The sequence below is a fragment of the Lichenostomus cassidix genome, chromosome 5 (assembly GCF_008360975.1).
Source record: "Lichenostomus cassidix isolate B80296 chromosome 5, HeHo_3.0, whole genome shotgun sequence".
Taxonomy (NCBI): Eukaryota; Metazoa; Chordata; class Aves; order Passeriformes; family Meliphagidae; genus Lichenostomus; species Lichenostomus cassidix.
Window position 1 is genome coordinate 33301485 of NC_139486.1, and position 19155 is coordinate 33320639.

The 19155-nt window shown below is 46.2% G+C and overlaps 1 protein-coding gene and 2 long non-coding RNA genes across 4 annotated transcripts in view; 1 reads left to right on the forward strand and 2 right to left on the reverse strand.

Annotated features, from left to right (window-relative positions):
- On the reverse strand, positions 1-14231 carry LOC146436295 (uncharacterized). Of its 2 annotated transcripts, none has more exons than XR_014852615.1 (3): positions 14144-14231; positions 5633-5753; positions 1-4225 (listed from the first exon to the last, which is right to left on the reverse strand). It is a non-coding gene; the product is annotated as an uncharacterized LOC146436295 (long non-coding RNA). The 2 variants fall into 2 exon arrangements; XR_014852616.1 differs by lacking the exon at positions 14144-14231 and adding an exon at positions 9678-10127.
- Positions 1-17605, forward strand: part of LOC146436294 (uncharacterized) — a 28655-nt gene extending 11050 nt beyond the window's left edge. Inside the window, exon 2 of the long non-coding RNA XR_014852617.1 lies at positions 10118-17605. This is a non-coding gene — a long non-coding RNA (uncharacterized LOC146436294). The remainder of the gene's footprint in view (positions 1-10117) is intronic.
- Positions 16855-19155, reverse strand: part of LOC146436296 (serine/arginine-rich splicing factor 5-like) — a 16024-nt gene continuing 13723 nt past the window's right edge. Inside the window, exon 8 of the mRNA XM_085062147.1 lies at positions 16855-18326. Coding sequence (XP_084918273.1) covers positions 18035-18326 — 292 coding nt within the window. The 3' untranslated portion in view covers positions 16855-18034. The remainder of the gene's footprint in view (positions 18327-19155) is intronic.

Consider the following 19155-nt stretch of genomic DNA (forward strand, 5'->3'; position numbering starts at 1 on the left):
TCATTTGTTTTTCTGCTTTATTATATCTTTCAAAAGGTTACTTTGCTTTTCCTTGAATGGAATTCATTGAAATTGCTGGTAACACATGAAATCCTCGCTCTCTGTTTCTCTCCTGAGGAATTATCTCATTTGCTCTCATTTGAAACTGTTGACTCTGAGGGGAGTGTTTATACCTCGCAGTATGGTGCAACCCAGAGCAGAGGGAAAAACGCGGATTCCTCCTAAGCGCAGCCAGAGCCTGTGCACTGCTCACAAGGTTCTTTGTAAATATTTATTCATTCTTGTACACACGCTCCCTTCCCTCCCCCATCAGGTGAGGAAATATTATTGTCACCATTTCACAGATGGAAGAAGTGAATGCAGATAGGTCTGGTGAGTCACCCGCAACCGCTGAGGCTGACTTAGAGCTGAGGCGTTAAGCTCCCAGCCACCTAATTTAACCCAGCAGGTCACGTTCCCACCCAGGCCTGACAATATAGGTAGTGCCAGCTCCATCTACCTGCCACCCACTTGTCCTGTGAAGCAGTAACACTCATCTCCACGTTTGCAGAATGAGATCAGATTGCTGTGGCTTTCTCCATGCGGTGTTGTCATCAGAGCGCGATATATCATTATGATATCATGATGTTATTATGCCTGAAACTAACGCAAGGCCATGCACAGCACAGAGGTAAGCAGTTGAAAATCAGCAGCCATGTGCTCCTCCGCCACATCACACACACACACCCTGTACCAGGGTGTTGGTTGATTCCACCACACTGCAAGGATCTGCAAACAATCTGAGTGCTGGGCAGGGTCTTCTCATCTTCTCTTTTGGGGTCTGGGTTAATTTCTGCCCATACAGTCCTGGTGCAAAAGTCTGAGGGAGGAAAGAGGCTCTGTGAGGAGGTGGAAGGAAAATGTTTGCCTCTCAAGTGGAAATGACTCTCAAAGCACAGGTTCAGGAGATAAAGATCATGGCCCCAGTTCTTTGTGAGGGTAGTTGTTTTTAAGTGCTGAGCACTTACTGGAAACTAAGCCTCCCAAAAGTGGTTCAATGCAAGCACTGGGAAACAGAGCCTTCAGTGCTGAACATCCAGGGCCACATGTTGCCACGGGCTGCTTTTGCTTTGCTATTTAAAATCCTCACCTATGTTGTTACCCTCTCCCACATAGAACCAAGAATGACAACAATAATTTAAAAAAAGAGCTCGTTATCATTTTCGTTGCTTTTCACACTGTTTACACAGGGCATGATTTCACTCATGCCCAGCTCACAGCAGACGACTCAGATTAGTCAGTTCCACTTTCTGAGACTCGCTGGTCTGGCTGGCTGGGGTTCAGGCCCCACAGTATGCTGCTGCACCCAGCTTCATGCTACTGAAGGGAAGATCAGCTTTCCCTGCATGAATCTTAACTTCTGTTTTAAAAGAAAACGCTTGGTATTTTCATCTTTGGAATATAACCTTTGCAATAGGTCATTCCAATGAATCTGGTGTTGCTTTTTTTCTTGTCACATACAAAACTTGTTTCCATTGCCATGATGAAATTTGCAGAAAGATCCATCTTGATTTCTTTGGGCTTTGGACCTGTCTTTCAGGAGCTGGTATGGTACCTGTTGAGAGCAATGGCAAAACATTCACGAATTTCAAGGTGTGAGAGATTAAGGGTCTCAAAAGTACTTGGGGATGGGAACGGAATGCATTTGAGTGCCAGGACTGTTCAGAGGCCACTCATGTACATCTCATTCAACCATGATGTTCAAGGTGCATTAGGACTTTGTTGGGACATGGGTGAGTCTTGAGCATCTAGAAGGAAGATGGGTAGTTCTTCCTCTCACCCTCCTTTGGGAACTAAGTGCTGCCCATACTGTGCCAGAGACATGAGCTGTATAGAGTCAAGACAACACCTTCCTGGGGTCTTGTCTCTGGAGCTGAGGTTTCTTTTCCTGTCTGAGAGTTAAATGTGAGTTTTCCTCTGAGGGCAGAGCAACCAGTAGCAGGAAAGCTTGGGCTGAAGTGTGGAAAAGCCTCAAGTCAGCACCATTCATCCACAGAAGCAGAAGATCTGTTGTTGTTGAACTGGCAGAAAGTTAATATTTTAGTTAAAATATTACTGGACTCTACGTGCCCTTATCCTTCCACAGTGCGAGGGGCAAGGGGCTCAGTAGGTCAGCTGGCTAGTACCTGACAGCAACTACAGGGACCCGGTCAAGGCCCAGAGTGTGACCTGTGCCTCCTTGGTTCGATCCTTTTCCACAGTTCATATAGTTCTTTTATAGCCCCCGTTCACGCTTCAGTGTGTTTTGTGATAAACAAAACAAAGTAAGAACCCCAGAGAAGAAAGCCCAGGCCAAAGCTAGGTACGGTTGGCACATCAGCTGTCCTGCAGTAACACAGAGTGTTCAGGGTGCTCAGCTGGGCAGCCTCAGCACCAGTGCTGAGAAAGGAAACTCCAGTCCTTAGAACAGTGCAAAACACAGGGCCTAAATTTCAGGGGTTCCCAATAGGGGAGGCAGCTGTGTGAAAGACAAATAAAATGACTAGTTGAAGAGTCACAAATTCAGGGCAAACACCCAGGTAATACCCCACCTTCTTCTAAGTGGCATAAGTCAACACCCAGTGGCAAAAGTAATCAGAGCTCTGAGCAGTATGGGGCTTGTTTGCTGCTGGTGTTGCTGCTGTGCCTACCCCAGCCACAGACCCCTGCTCCCAGACCTAAGCCACCAAGACAGCAAGTTACAGTTTTGCTGGCCAAAAGTTTCCTAAATGGGAACAGGGAGCAATCCTCACTATCTCTTGCAGGTTCCAGCTCAGCAATGTGTGCTACACCCATTCATCTAAATGCAGAATTAGTTCTGAAACTAATGATAAGGCTTTAAATGCCATCACACGGCTAATTTATTTCCCCACTGTCCCAAAGTGCTTCGCAGGTGCTGAAGAGCTTAGCTGCCAAAATCTCCATGGGCTTTGTTGTCAACCTCAGCAAGACAGCTCTGCATTGCACCATCTTTCCTATTCATATTGGGTTTCAACCCTTAATGCGCCAAGCCACAGAGCCCCCAGCAGTGTGGGGGGCTGTTCTTCTCTGGACACAGCTGAGGAGAACTTCTCCCTGTTCACAGGAGAAGTGGGTGCTGGAGCACAACCATCAGCTATTGCCTCCCGTCTTCCGTGCACGTCTTGCCTCCTCAGAGCAATGTGCTGTGCCTTTATGTCAGTGGAGTTGCACAAATGGGAGCTAGGTGTGATATCACTCTGCAACACACTGGCTGTGCTGAAGGCACAAGGTCATCCCACCCTTGGGAAGGGGAGGGAGGACACGGGAATGTATACACACACACGAGCACACCTCAGTGGCTGTGTGTAAACATGTGTACCCACGAAGTTTCCATCTGGAGACGTGCTCCATGCAGCATGTATCTGTTCAGGCAGAAAAACATTACTGCCCCAGTTCCTGCAGCAGAAGGCTTTTTATTTTTTTCTCTCTTGGGTTCTGGAGTTACTTCTGGTTTACAAAAATATCACCATAGGGCAGCCTTCCTGATAGGTGGAATAATTTCCCCTTGAGAAGAAACTGGTGGAAATCCCCTCTCCTGAGACATTTTTAACTTTGCCAGAAAACGTACAATGGGAGTGACTGCTTTAACTAGTGAGCTGACAGGGATGAGCTAATGGGTTTTTCCATATCTGGTGTCTAGTTCCAGGGATTTCCATGAATTGCTGTCAGGACAGAAGAAGGCAACAGATTGCAACTGTGGGATCTGCTGTTTCAGCTCCACTGACACGTCATTCCCCCAGGACACCCAGTGACCTGGTTAATCTAGTTCTTTGCTTCTGACTTCTCGTAAATGATTTATCAACTGGCGTGGATCCCTGTTTGCTTAAGGAGGCGTGTGACGACCTCTAGCAGACCGGCTGCACTGAGCTACAGCCCACATTTGGCACCCAGCTGCTGGTCTCAGCTCGTGACCCTTGGCACAGGGAGCAGGAGGACAGGGCTCCAGCAGAGCCCGATGGCAAGGACTCCTGCAGGGAACTGTGAGTGGTGTTTACAGGGTTCTGTGGAGAGCCCCGGTGACTAAGCTGTCAGCTCGACAGTGAAGGCGCTTGCAGGCCTGCCTCAGCCTGCCCTGACCCCCACGGTGAATTGGTCCTGGCTGGGAGGCTGGCCGTGTTTGCTGTGTACAGACTGCGGGGTGCAAATCCTGGGAAGCATCAGCTGCACCAGCCTTCAGGTCCATGTACTGTAAAGAAAAAATAACATTAATGTCCACGACCTTGTCCATCCTCAGTGATGACACCGGTGTCTGAACCAGGTGCAGCTCTGGAGATCTCTGTCATGCGCATGCATAGGTCAATATCTGTGTCACTATACATAAAACCCTACAGCTAAACAGAAGACATTACAGATCTAAACTCAAGCCAGGGAGAGGAGGGATGGTCCTGCAAGCTTTACATCCTGCCTTTGTAGGTGAGGCTAGAGTGTGGAAAGAGATCAGATACCCCACTAAATACTGTCTATGGGCAACTCCCTGCCTTTCCTCCAGGCCAGTTATTGCTGCTTCCTGCTCTGATTGTTTAGAATCTGGTTATCTTGAGTTATGCCTGTTCTGGCAAATATGGTGCAGCAGAGGGGAGGTCCTGTTCTCATCAATGCTGTATGTATGCCACAGATCACAGAGATTAGCATGGGAGGAACAGCTCAGATGAGCTGCTTGAGGCAGGTATTGGGAAGCTTGCAACAGAGCTGTGTAATGTTTAGAAATATAAAACTGCTTAACAAAATCTTCGTTGCGGAAGATACAGGACCATACTGAATTTTCAGATGGCTGGAGGCTGTTTCACAGGGGCAGCACCCAGCAGAAAGGGGAGCTGGGGAAGCCTACTCCAGCACCCGCCCGGACAGCCCCACTCCCAAGAGGCACAGTGTCACACCACCCTAGGGCCACGCATCATCAGGGAGGGCTGGCTCAGGCTGTGGCAAGGAACCTGCAGCCACATGTAGGCAGAAGCATGGGGTGTGTTTTCTTCTCACATAAGGGTGGATCTGGAGCAGCTTTCAGCTTCCTGGGACCTGAGAAGTGGTTTTGTTTATAGCCCAAGAGGATGCAGGGTGCAGCTCCTGTTCCCTGTTTTTGGTGGCACACCACTAGCTTCCTTGCCTTGTACCTCAACAGGAACCTCTGTGTTCACACATGACAGGCTCCCACTCTACACCTTGTACAGCATCTCAGCATCACAGAAGGATGTGTGAGGTAGGATGTGTGAGGGCTGTTCCACCTCACCAGGAGCAGTCATAGCTATCCTGTGACTCAAAACCCAAAACCACGTCCCCAAAAATGTATTCAGTCTAGGCTGAGCCTACATGCCCTATGATAATCCCAGTCACAGAGCAGAGAGGCAGGACAGGGAAAGAAAAGAAGGCTAGCAGATTACCCCAAATTATATTTCCAACCTTTTAATATGGGTGGAGGTACTGTAGGTATAACCTTCAGTGAATTCCCAAGTGCTGAAAGATATTTGTATGGGTAACTGAGGGTTCATTTTTAGTTTCAAGCCTAAATTCACTGTTCATATCACCTCTTCCATACACAGACTTACTCTCCAAATAGCAGAGAAGATCCTGATCCATGAAGAAACTATGTCCTTACCAGCAGCACAAGTACTCCAGGCTCAAACATCTTGGCTTTGTAAACTCAAACAGGTTTGCTGAGGACAGCACAAATGTAGAGTGATGCAAGTGTAAAACTCCCCAAAAGCATTCTTCTGTCCCTAGGGCAATGAAACAAGAGCTGAGTTTTCTCATTGAACTCTTTTGTTGCAAAAGCACATCAAAAAGAGTACCCAGACTTTGGCAGAGCTGGGATTGGAACCTGCTTCCTCTCATCTCTAGTCTCCCAGACCAGGGGAAAGATTGCTTCCAGGTGCCTGGCCTTGTACTAGTCCTGGCAACATAAGGGCATTTTCTGGTCCATTCTCTGTCTGTTCCAAAGGAGTCTTTACTTTTTGACTACAACCAAACCATTTTATTGAGCTGTTCTGGTTTTGCTGTGCTAAAATCACCCACATGGCAGTGCAGTTCAGTGCAAGACAGAGAGAAGTCACACACTTCTCAGCTGGGTTTTACCATGTGAGATCCTACCAGGATGCTCTGCCCAAGGTTACAGCTACCTGCCATGTAGTCAAGGCATCCTCCTTTACCACCACTGTTCTGGAAAGACTGGCTCAGAGTTAAGAGGCAGCTGATCCCAGTGTCTTATCCAGGTCCACTGCTGATGAGGCTGACATTAAATCTACTGGCAAGATTTAACAAAACTGCACGCAGAAGGGAACAGTTATGGATGAACAGAAGTTAAGGGAATAATAACCTGCTTTTCTTGGACCTGGTCCAGCATTCACTAAAGGGATTTCCATGAGCATTAGCAGGATTCAAATCAAACCATAAGTTTCTTGCAAATTGTCTTTTGCTTTATTAAAGCGGAGAAAACCCAAACAGCCAAGCTAAAAAACTATCTTAATTGTTGTTTACCATTTTCTTTATATATTTATTCTCCTTTACACTTCTTCCTGTCACTGGGTAAAGTATATCCACCTCTGACAAGCCCGTGATCTGAGAACTTCCCATAACATGAGAAATTAATTCCTGAGCCCCCCAGCTTTGTTGCCCCTGGACAACAACTGCGTCAGCCCTGCTCCACTTTCAGGCCTGTCCCTTGTACCAGGCACTGGCACAACAGAATTACACACCAAGAGGACATTCTTCCTATCTTATTATCATCTTCCCAAATAATCAATTTTAAAATGTCACATTTCTGTACCCTGTGGATGTCATCTGCCTTGTTTGCACAATTTGTTCATGCAGGGTTTTGACACACACTTCCCATGAATCATCTGAGGAGTAGTGTTGCAGGTATCAAGGCACTTGAAGATGCTGTTGTAGTGTCTAATTGGATTTCAAAAGGGCATTGCTCCTGCTGCCTTTTGATGTCTCTGCAGGCAGGGCATATATATCTCAGTCCCTATCTGTAGGTACTGAACAGCTTTCACGTCTGGGTAACAGTCTCAGTCCCCTCTTAGACTACGGCACTTAGCTCTCAGGGTGTTGTGAGGATGCAAGAAGTGATGATTATGAGTTCTCAGGAAATACAGAAATGGGGTATTTCCAAGTAAGTTAACTAAGTAACTTCTAATCAGAAAGACAATTTATTAACATTTTCTGCTAATAGCCAGCTTTGTAGATTCCCTTGATTCCCACTACCACCATCTCCAATACGGAAATATTTATGACCCTTCTCCTGCAAAAGGCTGGTTTTATCTCATCGAATATAGAGAAAGCATGAAGACACATCAGTCAACAACAGTGACACTAACTCTCCCTTTTTGTCCCCATTCTTTGAAAAGAAGAGAAGCATTCAAACCTTAAAATGTAATCCCATAGAGATGCAGCAGCTGTGAGCCATTCAAGGCTTGGCTGTAGTTTTTTATTGAAACAATAAAGCAATTTACTGTACAGGTAGCTATGGCAAAGTGGGGTTTAGATTCTTGTTAGGTTCACAGCCCTATATCCCCAGAGGTCAAGTAAAGTGCAGTGAGGAGACTCTGGCTCTCCCCCATGCAGGGCTGCCAGTGCATCAGGCAGAGCACAAACCAAGGGTGTGCAAGTGTGCGGCCTAATGGAGCTGCTCCTGCTCTGATTTCCAGATAGAAAAAACCCAAAAGAGTTTGTCTATAATGCAGTCTTGACTGCCCTAGGTTTGGGTCAGAAGTGTGGAGTATAAGGCCTGTGTTTATGCCCCATTTTTGAAAGGAAGGCGTTTCTGTCTCTCAGCAGGTTGGGAGGAAGCAATAGGGCTGCCATCTACAGGCTAAAGTGACCTTCCAGCACATTCCCTCGGACAGCAATGGCACTGGCCGTGACCTGCTTCCCTCCCTGCCTACTTATAAAGGATTCCTCATTACTAAATAAAATTGCGATACTACAAAGCATTTCTCCATCCACATCTCTCATTCAAGAATGGCATATGCTGCCTTAATCAATCCAGCTTAAGAATGGCCTATATAGATAATGGATGCATCTCCCACAGGAGTGAAGGACAGTATGAAATATGAGACACAAAGCAGAGTCTTGCGGAAGTACTTGAGAGGCTCTGAGGAGCTCTAGGTTTCTGGGGGTGGTGTTAAATGTGTGGTATTGAAAGATTATTAGCAGGAAGATGCAAGTATGGGACAGGGTTTGTGTTGCCTATTAGGCACATCAAGCCAGAGTAAGTGTCATTTTCATCTGCTACTCCTCACTACTACCAGGCTTTGGAAGAGTTTGCTCTGGAAATGCCCCAGACCTGTATCTAGTTTGGCTCAGAATGTGTTTTTCTTCCATCCCTACAGTGATCTCATTCCTCTTTGACAATAAAGTGGGGGCCAAGTCTGCTGAGACCAGCAGCAAGCTGGACACTGTCCTTCCCAACCTGTTCCTGAACCGAATACTGCAAGTCAAACTGCTCTGAACCCCTGGCAACTGGAGACAGTCTGTAGCATGTTTTGGTGGTTACAACCTGTTCAGGAAAGTCGTGTCTTAGCTGTTGCTTCTTTCCCATGGCTGCTCCTCTACTTTGCTGCCTCATTTTCTCTCTCATCTGGCTTAGGAATGACCTCTCCCCCATGCATTTCCCTACAGCAGGTGTAGGAGTCATTTAGTACTGAAAAATGTTAAAGGGAAACAGGCAGAGGACTCTCATGCTAGCCTACTGCTTTCCACAGTGCCCCATGCTAATTTGAAGTGTGTTGAACCCTGCCACCTCCACACACCTTGAGCACACAAGGAGGTTGGAGTGGAGTAGGAAGGTGAGGGTTGCAGGGCAATGATACCCTGATCTTGCAGCTGATGAAGCCAAACCAAAAGTGCTCACAAAGCACTTTGGTTTTGTTTGCATGCTGCCTGCCCTGCGCCCTGCACCCTCCAAATTGCAAAATCCCCCACTGATGTGACTAAGAGTCATGTTCCACAGCCTCAGCGTCGGTTTCCACCTCTCACAGCCCTGAAATGGAGACAGGGATGTGTGATTCGCTTTCTCTTCTCCTTACCTAGGACTCTCTGACCATGGGTGATTTGTGTCCAAGGGGCTGGGGGGACCTTTCAGTCAATACTGTTGTGTGAGTGGCTAAATAAAAGCAGATCTGAACCTCGCCAGTGCTGCTTACATCAAGGAAAGAGGAAGCAGCCGCTGACTCCAGCAAGCTCTAGCGAAGTTCTGCAAGAAGCAGCTAAAAATAGGCTGCCCATACATTTCCATCCTGCCTTTGACACAGTCACAGCTTTCACATCCCATCGGCCTCGCCATTTCCTTGTGGCGGGCTTGCCTCACGCCCCAGCGTCACGGACAGCCCTTCCTGCCTGCGGACAGCCTCGGGAGCTTTGAAGTGCAGGCAGCTCCCTCCCACCCTGCTGTAAGCCAACACTTCCCCTGCCCTCTTTACCTGTCCTTCAAAGGAGAAGTGGGGCAAGCCCTAGTGACAGTCTCACCCTAAGAGGACACTAAAAGTCCCAGAGATATTGAAGACCAGCAAAGCTTTCCACAGTGGAGTGTTTTCTCAGTAAATAAAATGGTGGAAAGTGTTTGAATACCCTGGGTTAATATTCCCAAACACTACCTTTTGATTGTGGCACTTATTCTTGGAGGGCTCTGAGCTGAAAATTACCTGAACCTGCTTCTTGTAGTAAAAATGAAAACAAGTGAACCCAGGATAGAGAGGATGGGATGTGAAGGGGAGCTCTTCTGCATGATCTGAAGCTCAGGTGCTCCTGTCCTTGGAGCTAGGCAGGTGGCTGTTAGCCAGCCAGTGGTGCTGTGTGCATGTTGGATGATGGCACAGGGAAGATGGAGGTGCACTGGCAATGTACTGTAGGAAGAGCAAGAGTGTTACCGGTTCTGCTGTTTCTGAGCTGAACTCAGAGTGAATGGCATCACTGTTAAGCTGATGAGAAAGCAACAAAGTCTGTTAAGCCAAATTAAATGGAGACTGTTGAAAATTACCCCTGTTAATTGCCCAAGGTTTTCTAAATCCTGGGGGAGCAATGCCCATGGGAATTTGGACCAATAGGAAGCTCTTATTTCTGTCCCCCCTGCTTTTCAATCCAGCAGGTACCAGCTAGACTCCCAAGAGACTAGTGGGATCAGGGAAATCCAAGGCCAGAGCTTTGCCTTCTTCTCTGAACCAGAAGACGATTAAGCATCTAACCACCCTGTTGCCACACTTCAGAAGCAGAGGTCCAGAAAGTCTGGGATCTGATTCACTCCTCCACAAGTTTGAAGTCTGGCTGTTCATGCCTCAAGCTCTTAAGCAAAGGGATCAAGTCCTGAAACTTCACAGACCATGACTGTGCTTCCAAGTACCAGGGGTGAACCAAGAAAGCCAGCTGAGACCCCTTGATGTGAAAAGACTGATGAAGAAGACCTGGACCCCTTCTCCAGGGGCAGTGGATGTTGTCCTGGGGTAGCCTCTGTGGAGCCCCGACTTTGGTAGGGAACTGGAGTGTGGAGAGGCTGCCTTGAGGAGTTGGTAAGGGCCAGAGGTCTCTGGAGTGCAGGAGGGAAAGGCACACCCAGGTAAAGCCAGCCAGCCTGCAGGACAGCTGAAAGGAGTAATAGCCTTGTTGTAGGCACTGGGTGGTAAAACATAGCAGAAAACCATTCCGCTCAGAAGTCACAGCTAGACAACAAGAAATTTTCACCAGATCAAGCCAGAAATTATTTCCTGAAGCTTCTTTGTCACCAGACTCCTTTGGAGGAGTGGCAGCATTCAGGGTACACCTAGCAGTGTCTAGAAGCAGGCCATGGCAGAAGGGTGCAGCCCCAGTCCCATGCAGCTCCTGTGCATACACGTGTGTGGGGGAAGCCGTGGGGGTGGCTGCTTCCTCAGCAGACAGTTTTGTTTCTCAGTCTAGTGCAAAAGGGACGCATTTAGCTCTCGCTGCTTCTATGCCTTTGTAACCACTCTCCTCTCAAGATTAGCCTGTGTAGGTTTCCTGGGCAGCTGCAGTTTAACACCTGGATCTTAATTCAACATCTTCATCTTCCTCTCCCTGCCAGAGCTCACAAAGGGTCCTTGGTGAAGCTGTCAGTCTGTGTCCCTCAGAAGATGTTGTGGGGATTGGGGGAGCTACCCTGAGACCACCATTGGCCTGGAGAAACAGATCGGCAGCCCTTCGGGGCAATCCTCACGGTGGCCCTCATGACAAAGAGACTTCCAAGGGCTCGAGGAAGTGACAGGGAGTCCAAGTGATGGGATCCAGATTATCTGCACACACAGACGTGGCTTCTAGCAGGCCCTTCAGAATACCTGCCCACGGCTCACCTCCAGGGTTGATTTTGAGCCCCCGCGCCGCTCCCCCACATTTTCCTTTTCCTTTTCCTTTTCCTTCCCCTCCCCCGGCAGGTGACCGTGCGGAGAGCGGCACGGGGGGCGAGGGCAGAGTTCCCAGCGCTCAGGTCAGGGCTGTTGTGATGCGGTGCGGGTGTGTCTCGGGGGGTTCCGCAAAGGCCAAGCTCTGGGTCGCCAGGCGATTGAGCGGCGATTCCGGGCGTTTCCAGAAACGCCGCTCGCGTGAGGCGGTGCCACAGCGCCACCTGGCGGGCCGGGAGCCTCGGGCGGGCCGGGGCCGATCATCAGCTCGCCGTCACGCACCCCGTGCTGCCGAGTGAGGACACTGCCCGCCGGCACCGCGAGCTGACGGGCCGGACAAACCCCGCTGACACCCAACAGCACCGTCACGCTGAAGAGCGTGGGCAGCTCCAGAGCCCAGCCCTGGCTGCTGCGTCACACCACAGCTTCTTCACCGTCAGCACCAGCATTACCCTCTCTCAGCACCCTCCTCTTCCACGCACAGCTGTCGCTGTTGTTCGGGTAGCACAGACACCTGAAGGAGGATAGGAAGGTGCACAACGCAGTTTTGTGAGGTCTTAGCAGAGTTAAGTAAATTCACTCATAAGTTGTCAGGTGTTTGCGGTGAGATTTGGGGTCTCAAAATACGCTGAGCATCATCGATTCTCACTGGGAAATAGAGCACAGTGCGATAATTTTGGTGCTCATAGATAAGAGATACAAGATACGGGACGAAAGGGAGTTGAAGAGAGTGTGTACAATAACCAGATGTCGATTTTAGACCATCCAAGTGCCAGAACTGAGGAAAGATAAAGCAAATAGAAATGAACAGAGGGCAAGTGTGGGCAGAAAGCTTGTATCAAGCATTTTGGGCAAACCTGGAAGACCAGTCTACATGATCAGTAATGGTTCCTGCACAGTGCTAGAAACAGGCTGTGACAATTTGAAGGAAAAGAATGCAGAAACTTTTTAAACATGTAAGAAAACTTGGGGGTTTTTGAGCACATCACTTTTCAGTCAAGGCATTCACAGGAACTGGCAGTGATGCAGGGAACATGGTAATGGCCGTATGTATAAGAGACAGCAGAGCTGCTTGCTTATACTTTTTGTTAAACAGCCACTGTGACCTGAAGCTTTACTGGAAAAAATACAGGGAAGGGACGAAGCCAAGTGCAATCAATACCAGCACTTCGGTCTGAAGCACTAGATGTGTTTAAGTCCAGCTCTGGTAAATTCCATCTTTGGCCAGAGGCATGAAAGGGATAGGCTGTCTAGAGAGGTCACATACTGATTGTCTGATGGTCAGTACCAGCACAAGGACAGATTGCCCATGGCCTAAGCACAGTCTGCTTTGGAGAGAGAGCTCTGTCTGGTATCTGGAATGCTGCTGGCCTGGACTCCTGATAGCCTGAGGCACTTGGAAAATCCCAACCAGAAGTCACATTGGGGCTTACATCCATAGTCCCATTCACTGCGTTTGAGGACTAATTCTTTCAGCTGGAGATGTGAATGCAAAGATTTCATCCAGTTTCTTTTCTTTTCCTGGGTATCTTTTCCTAATGTCTCCTTATCATTGCTGTGCCAGCATATGCTGCACCACCGTCACTCTGCCCCCCAACTAAAATCTGGCACAAATTTTAACAACAGTTTAGGGTACCTCTGTTTTCAAGGCTCTAGGCTGAGACCCTTTTCAGATTTTAATAACTTCAGTTATACCAGTGAGTATACCACTTTAAAAGAGCATCCTGCAGCATCCTACCTCTATGAACCACAAAGTATTATCCATGGGAATCTGATCAAGGAGAAATCACTTGCCTTAGAACACCACAGAGCAGGCTGTTTGGTAAAATACATCCAGCGTATGTGTAGGACCCTGCTGAACCTGATCTCAGGGTCTCCAGTGAAATATCATACCTACATACACACATACAGAGAGAAATTCTTGGTCTCCTCTAAGCATATTGATCTGTATCTTCCCAGCTCAACTTGCCACTGCTAAATGCCCACACAGCACAAGGGATTTCTAGAGTGGAAAGGGAGAGAACAGGGAAACACCACATTCATCCGTGGTTACAGGAAAAAGCCATCACACTGCACAAAAGTATAATTCATTACCAGTGAAACTCTGTCTTATTTTAAGTCCTTCGTTAATCTTGAAAAACAAGTTTTACGATACATTCTTCCCTCCCTCATCACTCCCTCATGGTCTTAGGCCCAGCAAATCAATAGTAGTGAATGTCCTTTGAACATCTTGAGACTACCCAGACATACAGAGTTGCCATTAGCTAGTATTTCACTACAGCATATAATTTGGCCTTGTTTCCAACCCCAGCCTGTTAACCCTTACACTTTCCTCTTGGTGCTGACTCTAAGGCCTGAATGGCTCCCTTATGTTTCTGCTGTATCCCCTCCTTTAAGGTGGCATGCATGGAGCGCTCTGCATAGCCCTCTGCCAGCTATAGCTGTTGGCTAATCAGCGTCATTGTCCTAGTAAATCACCCGGGCTGAAAGGCTAAACAACCCTCCTGCAAGTTTGCAAAGAGAGGTGGTGGAGGGGGAACTGATTGCAGGGCTGGTAAAATGGGAAACGTGCCCTCAGGTACTAGATGCACAGAGCATTTAGTCTGCCGGCAAACAATGGCTATGGAGTGGGAATGAAAGAAAAACATTCCAAAAGCCTTGTAAGAAGACTAACTCCACTTAGGAACTCAGCACTCAGCTCTAAGATCGGGGTGCGGCAGGAGGAGCTGGCAGTGCGGAGAAATTCCGCTCGCGGCACTCACCGCCCTCGATCCTCTGCTGGAGCAGGGGCAGAGCGCCGCGAGTGCAGATCCGGGAGCACTTCTTCCTACTCGGAATCACGCTGCTCCGTCACCGCGGTTTTGAACGAGAAACGTTTTTTCCCCTGAGCAGAGCCCACACCCTTCTCAGCCCGTTCTCGGCTTCAGGCAAAAGGAGAGCCAGCAGATGGCACGAGCCGGAGCCGAACCTGCTCGGCGAGGAATCGCGGCCTTCCCGGCGGGAATATTCCTCCTCCGCCTCCTCACCTCCTTGTTTGGCAACGATAGGTTTTCCTCATCAGTAAAGCAGAGATGTGATGTGGCCAAGCACAATAAAGTTTATCTTCACAAACCACTGGGATATCCGGCATGAAGAGCCGTGTGTTAAACTGACAAAACAGTAATTAATAATAAAGAAATGCCATAAACATTACAGAAAATATGCTCTTGGTTTTGGGGGATGGTGCAGCCAGTTACTGAAATGCGACTAATTATGGTACTCAACTACCAGGTGTGCCCCGTGCTGCAAGCAGTTGCATGCTGAGGATAAGGCTTCCTTTCCCTGGGGAGAAAATGCCCTGTGGTAAGAGAAGCTCAAGAAATACTGGACAGGAGCAGGGTGATGGGATTCTATTTGAATGCTGCCTATTTGAGAACAGATGGGAGGATAAACTTAGAAAAAATAGGGTACTTGTGTTTGAAAGGAAAGCAAAAAGAAACATCACGGGAGAGTTACACCCTGGGTCATAGTTCACTTCTTCCCTGCCAGAGAATGCTGGAAAAAGCAGTATTGCAGGACACCCAGAGAACCTACTTTTTGTGATGTCATCGAATTGGCTTCTGGAGAGTCAGATTAGCATCAGAACTGGCAAAAGATGAGGGGGAGACACAGGGATGGTGGCTTGTCTTGCCAGCAGCAAGCTGCTGAACAACCCAAGCCCCTGCTGCCCACTTGCATCCCCAAGGGACAAGTGGAACCTTTGACTCTCATATAACATTTGTATTATGTTGCCTCCATTTGCTGAGGAGAAATTTGTGAAAATGGCTCTCAAGAATCAGGTTAGCAGAATAAGGGGAGGAGTAATGACAGATATACTTGCAGATGTATTGTGACTTTGGAGCTCTGTTCCTTTCAGCTTTCCTGAAAGGGCTGAGAACAGCAGCTTTCTACCAGCTGGAAAGGATGATTCCCATCTTTCTCATGAAAAGCATCAGATGTTGGAACATACTGCTAAGATAGGACTTTAGTACATTAGCCTATTTATGGTTATCCAAAGTGGAGCTTACATGCCTGTGCTCTGTAAAGTTGGAAGTAAGGCACTTGATATGGGTAAATAGTTTGTTTCAAGTCAGTCTAAAAATAGTTTTAAAAATAATTAGCTTTCAGAAATACAGTAATAGTTTTTCTGGTTTCAGTTAGAATTTTCTTCCTAGTAACTGGTATAGTGCTGTTTTGGATGGAGGATGAGAATAATGTTGATAATACACTGACATTTTCAGTTATTGCAAAATAGTGTTTATCAAGGACTTTTCAGCTTCTCATGTCCCACCAGCAAGGAGGCTGGGAGGCATGAGAAATGAGGGGACACTGCCAAGGCAGCTCACCAAAGGGATATCCCATACCACATGGCATCACACTCAGCATATAAACTGTGGAGAAAGCTGGGTTGGGGCTGCTGCTCAGGAACGGGCCAGGCATTGGTTGGTGGGTAGTAAGCAATTGCATTGTGCATCTCATGGTTTTGTATTCTTACTCTTTCATCATACTATCATAATTTTCTTCTTTTTTCTTTCTTGCCCATTAAACTGTCTTTATCTCAATCTGAGTTTTTGCACTTTTATCCTTCAGTTCTCTCCCCTACAACACTGAAGGGGAATAGGCTGTGTGGTGCTTTAGTTGCCAGCTTCAATGAAACCAGGACAACATTCCAGCTAAGTTTCACACTACAGTGTGTTCCCAAAACAGTCTACTGAGCAAGACCATGTCTAACTAATCAAGCTGCCCACCTGACTTGTAGATACATAGGAACAACTTGTTTTCTTTAGACCTTTTTGCTCTTCGGTACAACATCAAATATTTTTAAGCAAAACCCATAAGCTCTTACATTCCTCAGTTTTTTTCTCAGGATTACCTGCTAGGTGAAAAGTACATTTGAACTGTTGTCATGAGTATGAAGGTTGTATTCCCTTCTGTGGTCCCATCTTTGACACTGAAACTGCCACCTGTCAAAATTCAAACCTGTCCTACTTTTTTCCCTTCATGGCTTCTATCTACTCCAGCCCCTCTTCTTCCCTCTCAAGACTGCATTCTTACATGCACAAAAACTATATGGGCAATGTAAGAATCTTTAGTACAATATTTCAAAAGTAACAAATGAATTTACCTAGAGAAAGATTAAAACACCTGTGGCCATTTGGTTGTTGGTTCCTCTGTTGAACTGGCAGACCAGAAGGTATCACACAAACCTGTTTGCAAGGAATGCAGAAAGAATTCTTTTGCCATCCATTCAAACAGCCACTGCTGGCCATGACAGTAAAATCCTATCCTGTCCTCCTGCTAGTCAGCATCTGGTCACTTACATATCATAACTGGTTTCCAGTTTACATTTTCTTGCTTCCATACAGGTATACCTTAAAATTAATTTCTTTGTGATCATGTCAGAAAGACTGTACAAAGTGAAAAACAGCAAAAACAACTACACAAAACTGCAAAGTAAGCCAGAAAAAGGTTTGATTTTATTAGGAATGGTACATTTAAATACACGTAAGACTTCGGGATTAATTTACATATTTTTTCCAAAAACGTTTCCCTTCTTTAACGATACAGAAGCTAAAAAAAAAATCTAATTCCAAATTATAAGAACGACAGTATCTGCAGTGGAAATTTCTATTAATCAAAACACCTGTGCATTCCAGAGATTTTGACTACACTTTTCCTGGGATTTTTTTTGCTGCTCTCATTACTAAAATAACTTTCCTTTCCATCAAGACTATTGCTAGTCATACACATGTTATTCAGTATCACACTTTGGGGTATGAAAGCTATGTCACTTTTATAAACATCAAAAACATGGACATGCATATTGACATTTCTGTGCAGTTTCATGAAGTCACCTGTCAAATAAGGCCTATACATACAATACCACATACTAGTGAATTACTGTAAAATTATTATAATGGATTCCCAATAATCCTGACATCTGGATGGTACGTCTCATTTCAACAGAAAATTCCAGCTTTCATTACTGCTTAACATTGTATTAATTGATTATCCAAGTGAGCAATATTCAACTAACCAATGTGTACTCCTGAAAGTCTTTTGCAAATTAAGCATATTGTCAAGGTCATGTAAAGCTGGAACTTAAACAGCCTGTTAAGCCAAGCAATGGGGAAAAAGGGGAACTCTAAACTAACTTCATCTGGTCCATTCATTCTCGCACAGAAAAGTAGCCACAGAACCTTAAAGGAATAAAATCTATACTTCCTGTTCTCGGACTTAGTACCAAGGACAAAAGCTAACATAGTATTTTGGAAGTCAAAGGCCTTAGAGGTGGAGGAGAAAGTGGGGGCAAGAGAGGGAGAAAGCAGCGTATTGTCTCATCCCATTACCTCAGCATTATGTGTACATAATATATCTATGATAGAAATGTTTACTAATAGCAGGGAAAAAATAAAAAAGATTTCCCACTCCAGACTTCACTGAAAGAAGAAAGCTGACAGCCAGCCCCTCCTCACAGAGATGGCCTATTTGATGACAGGCACTTTGGCAATGTAAGAGGAGGTCACCCTTTCATCATGTTAACTCTTCCCCTCCCAGTTCTCATATATAATTTGTCTCAAGTCTTCAAGAAACTTGAATCAAATTAAATTCATTAATACATCTCTCAGAGCAAGTTAACTACGGCTATGAGCAGAGCTCGACCTAGAACGAGATTTTCTTTTAGAAGAAGAGGGAGAGGGGGAAGAAGCTATCAAGCTGGAGCGGTGGCTTTTGTGGGAGTAACTCTTTTTAGGAGTACGACTGCGAGAGCGAGAGCGGGATCGAGAGCGAGATCGGGATCGAGAGCGAGACCTGGACCTGGACCTGGACCTTGACCTGGACCTGGACCGGCTGTCCGATCTGGAAGATCCGGTAGACCTGGACCTGCTGCGAGATCTTGAGTAACTCCTTGATCGAGATCTGCTCCTAGGGAAACATAATTAAAAGCTGTAGTCTCACCTATTACTAAATTTAAAACAATCAAGTAAAATTCTCAACTACTTTGTATGCACAGCACATCCATTTGAACACCTGAAAGCACTATGCACAGCATTCAGTTATTTCAGAGTGCTGCTAGATTTCTGTTATGCTCCATCATGTCAGTATCTTCTTAGGTCATGGCTATCAGGAACTGTTGGCTTTGACATTCTCTGCTAGCATGGCAAAATATTAACTGCCTAATAAAAGATGCCTCCTCCCAGGTCCTGCCAGGATGACAGAAGCCAATTTTTAGGCAGGGCAATCTCAATCAAAGAGGAATTCTTTGTCTGCATATACCCTGCCTTGAAATATCATTTAACTTATCAAGAAAAGCACCTAAATCAAACTTCACACCTGTGGTATTTATTCTCTCTAGAAATGCCATGCAAATTAGTAAGAGTTTCTTTCAAGAGGCTAAGAAAGTCTCTGAAGGTATGGATCACCAGCACACTTCAAGGCCATAGATTTTTAATACCTTCACTAGTAGTGTGTCCCCTTTTCCTGGAAAGAAATGGATTTATTTTTAAGAGAGACAATGAAGAGCTGCAGTCAATATGTTTTTTTAATGACTAAACAGCAGAACTGCTTAGGAATAATGCAAACAAGCTAACTGATTTGCTTTTATTCTCATGAACAAGCTGGCTTTCACAACTCTTTGAGAAACATTTCACAGAATAGTGAAACAGCTTTCTTTTAAAATAAACATTTTTAGAACTGAAATCCATGTTTTTACAAAGTTCTTTCTTTAAAATATTACATTTTATCTTAAAAAAAC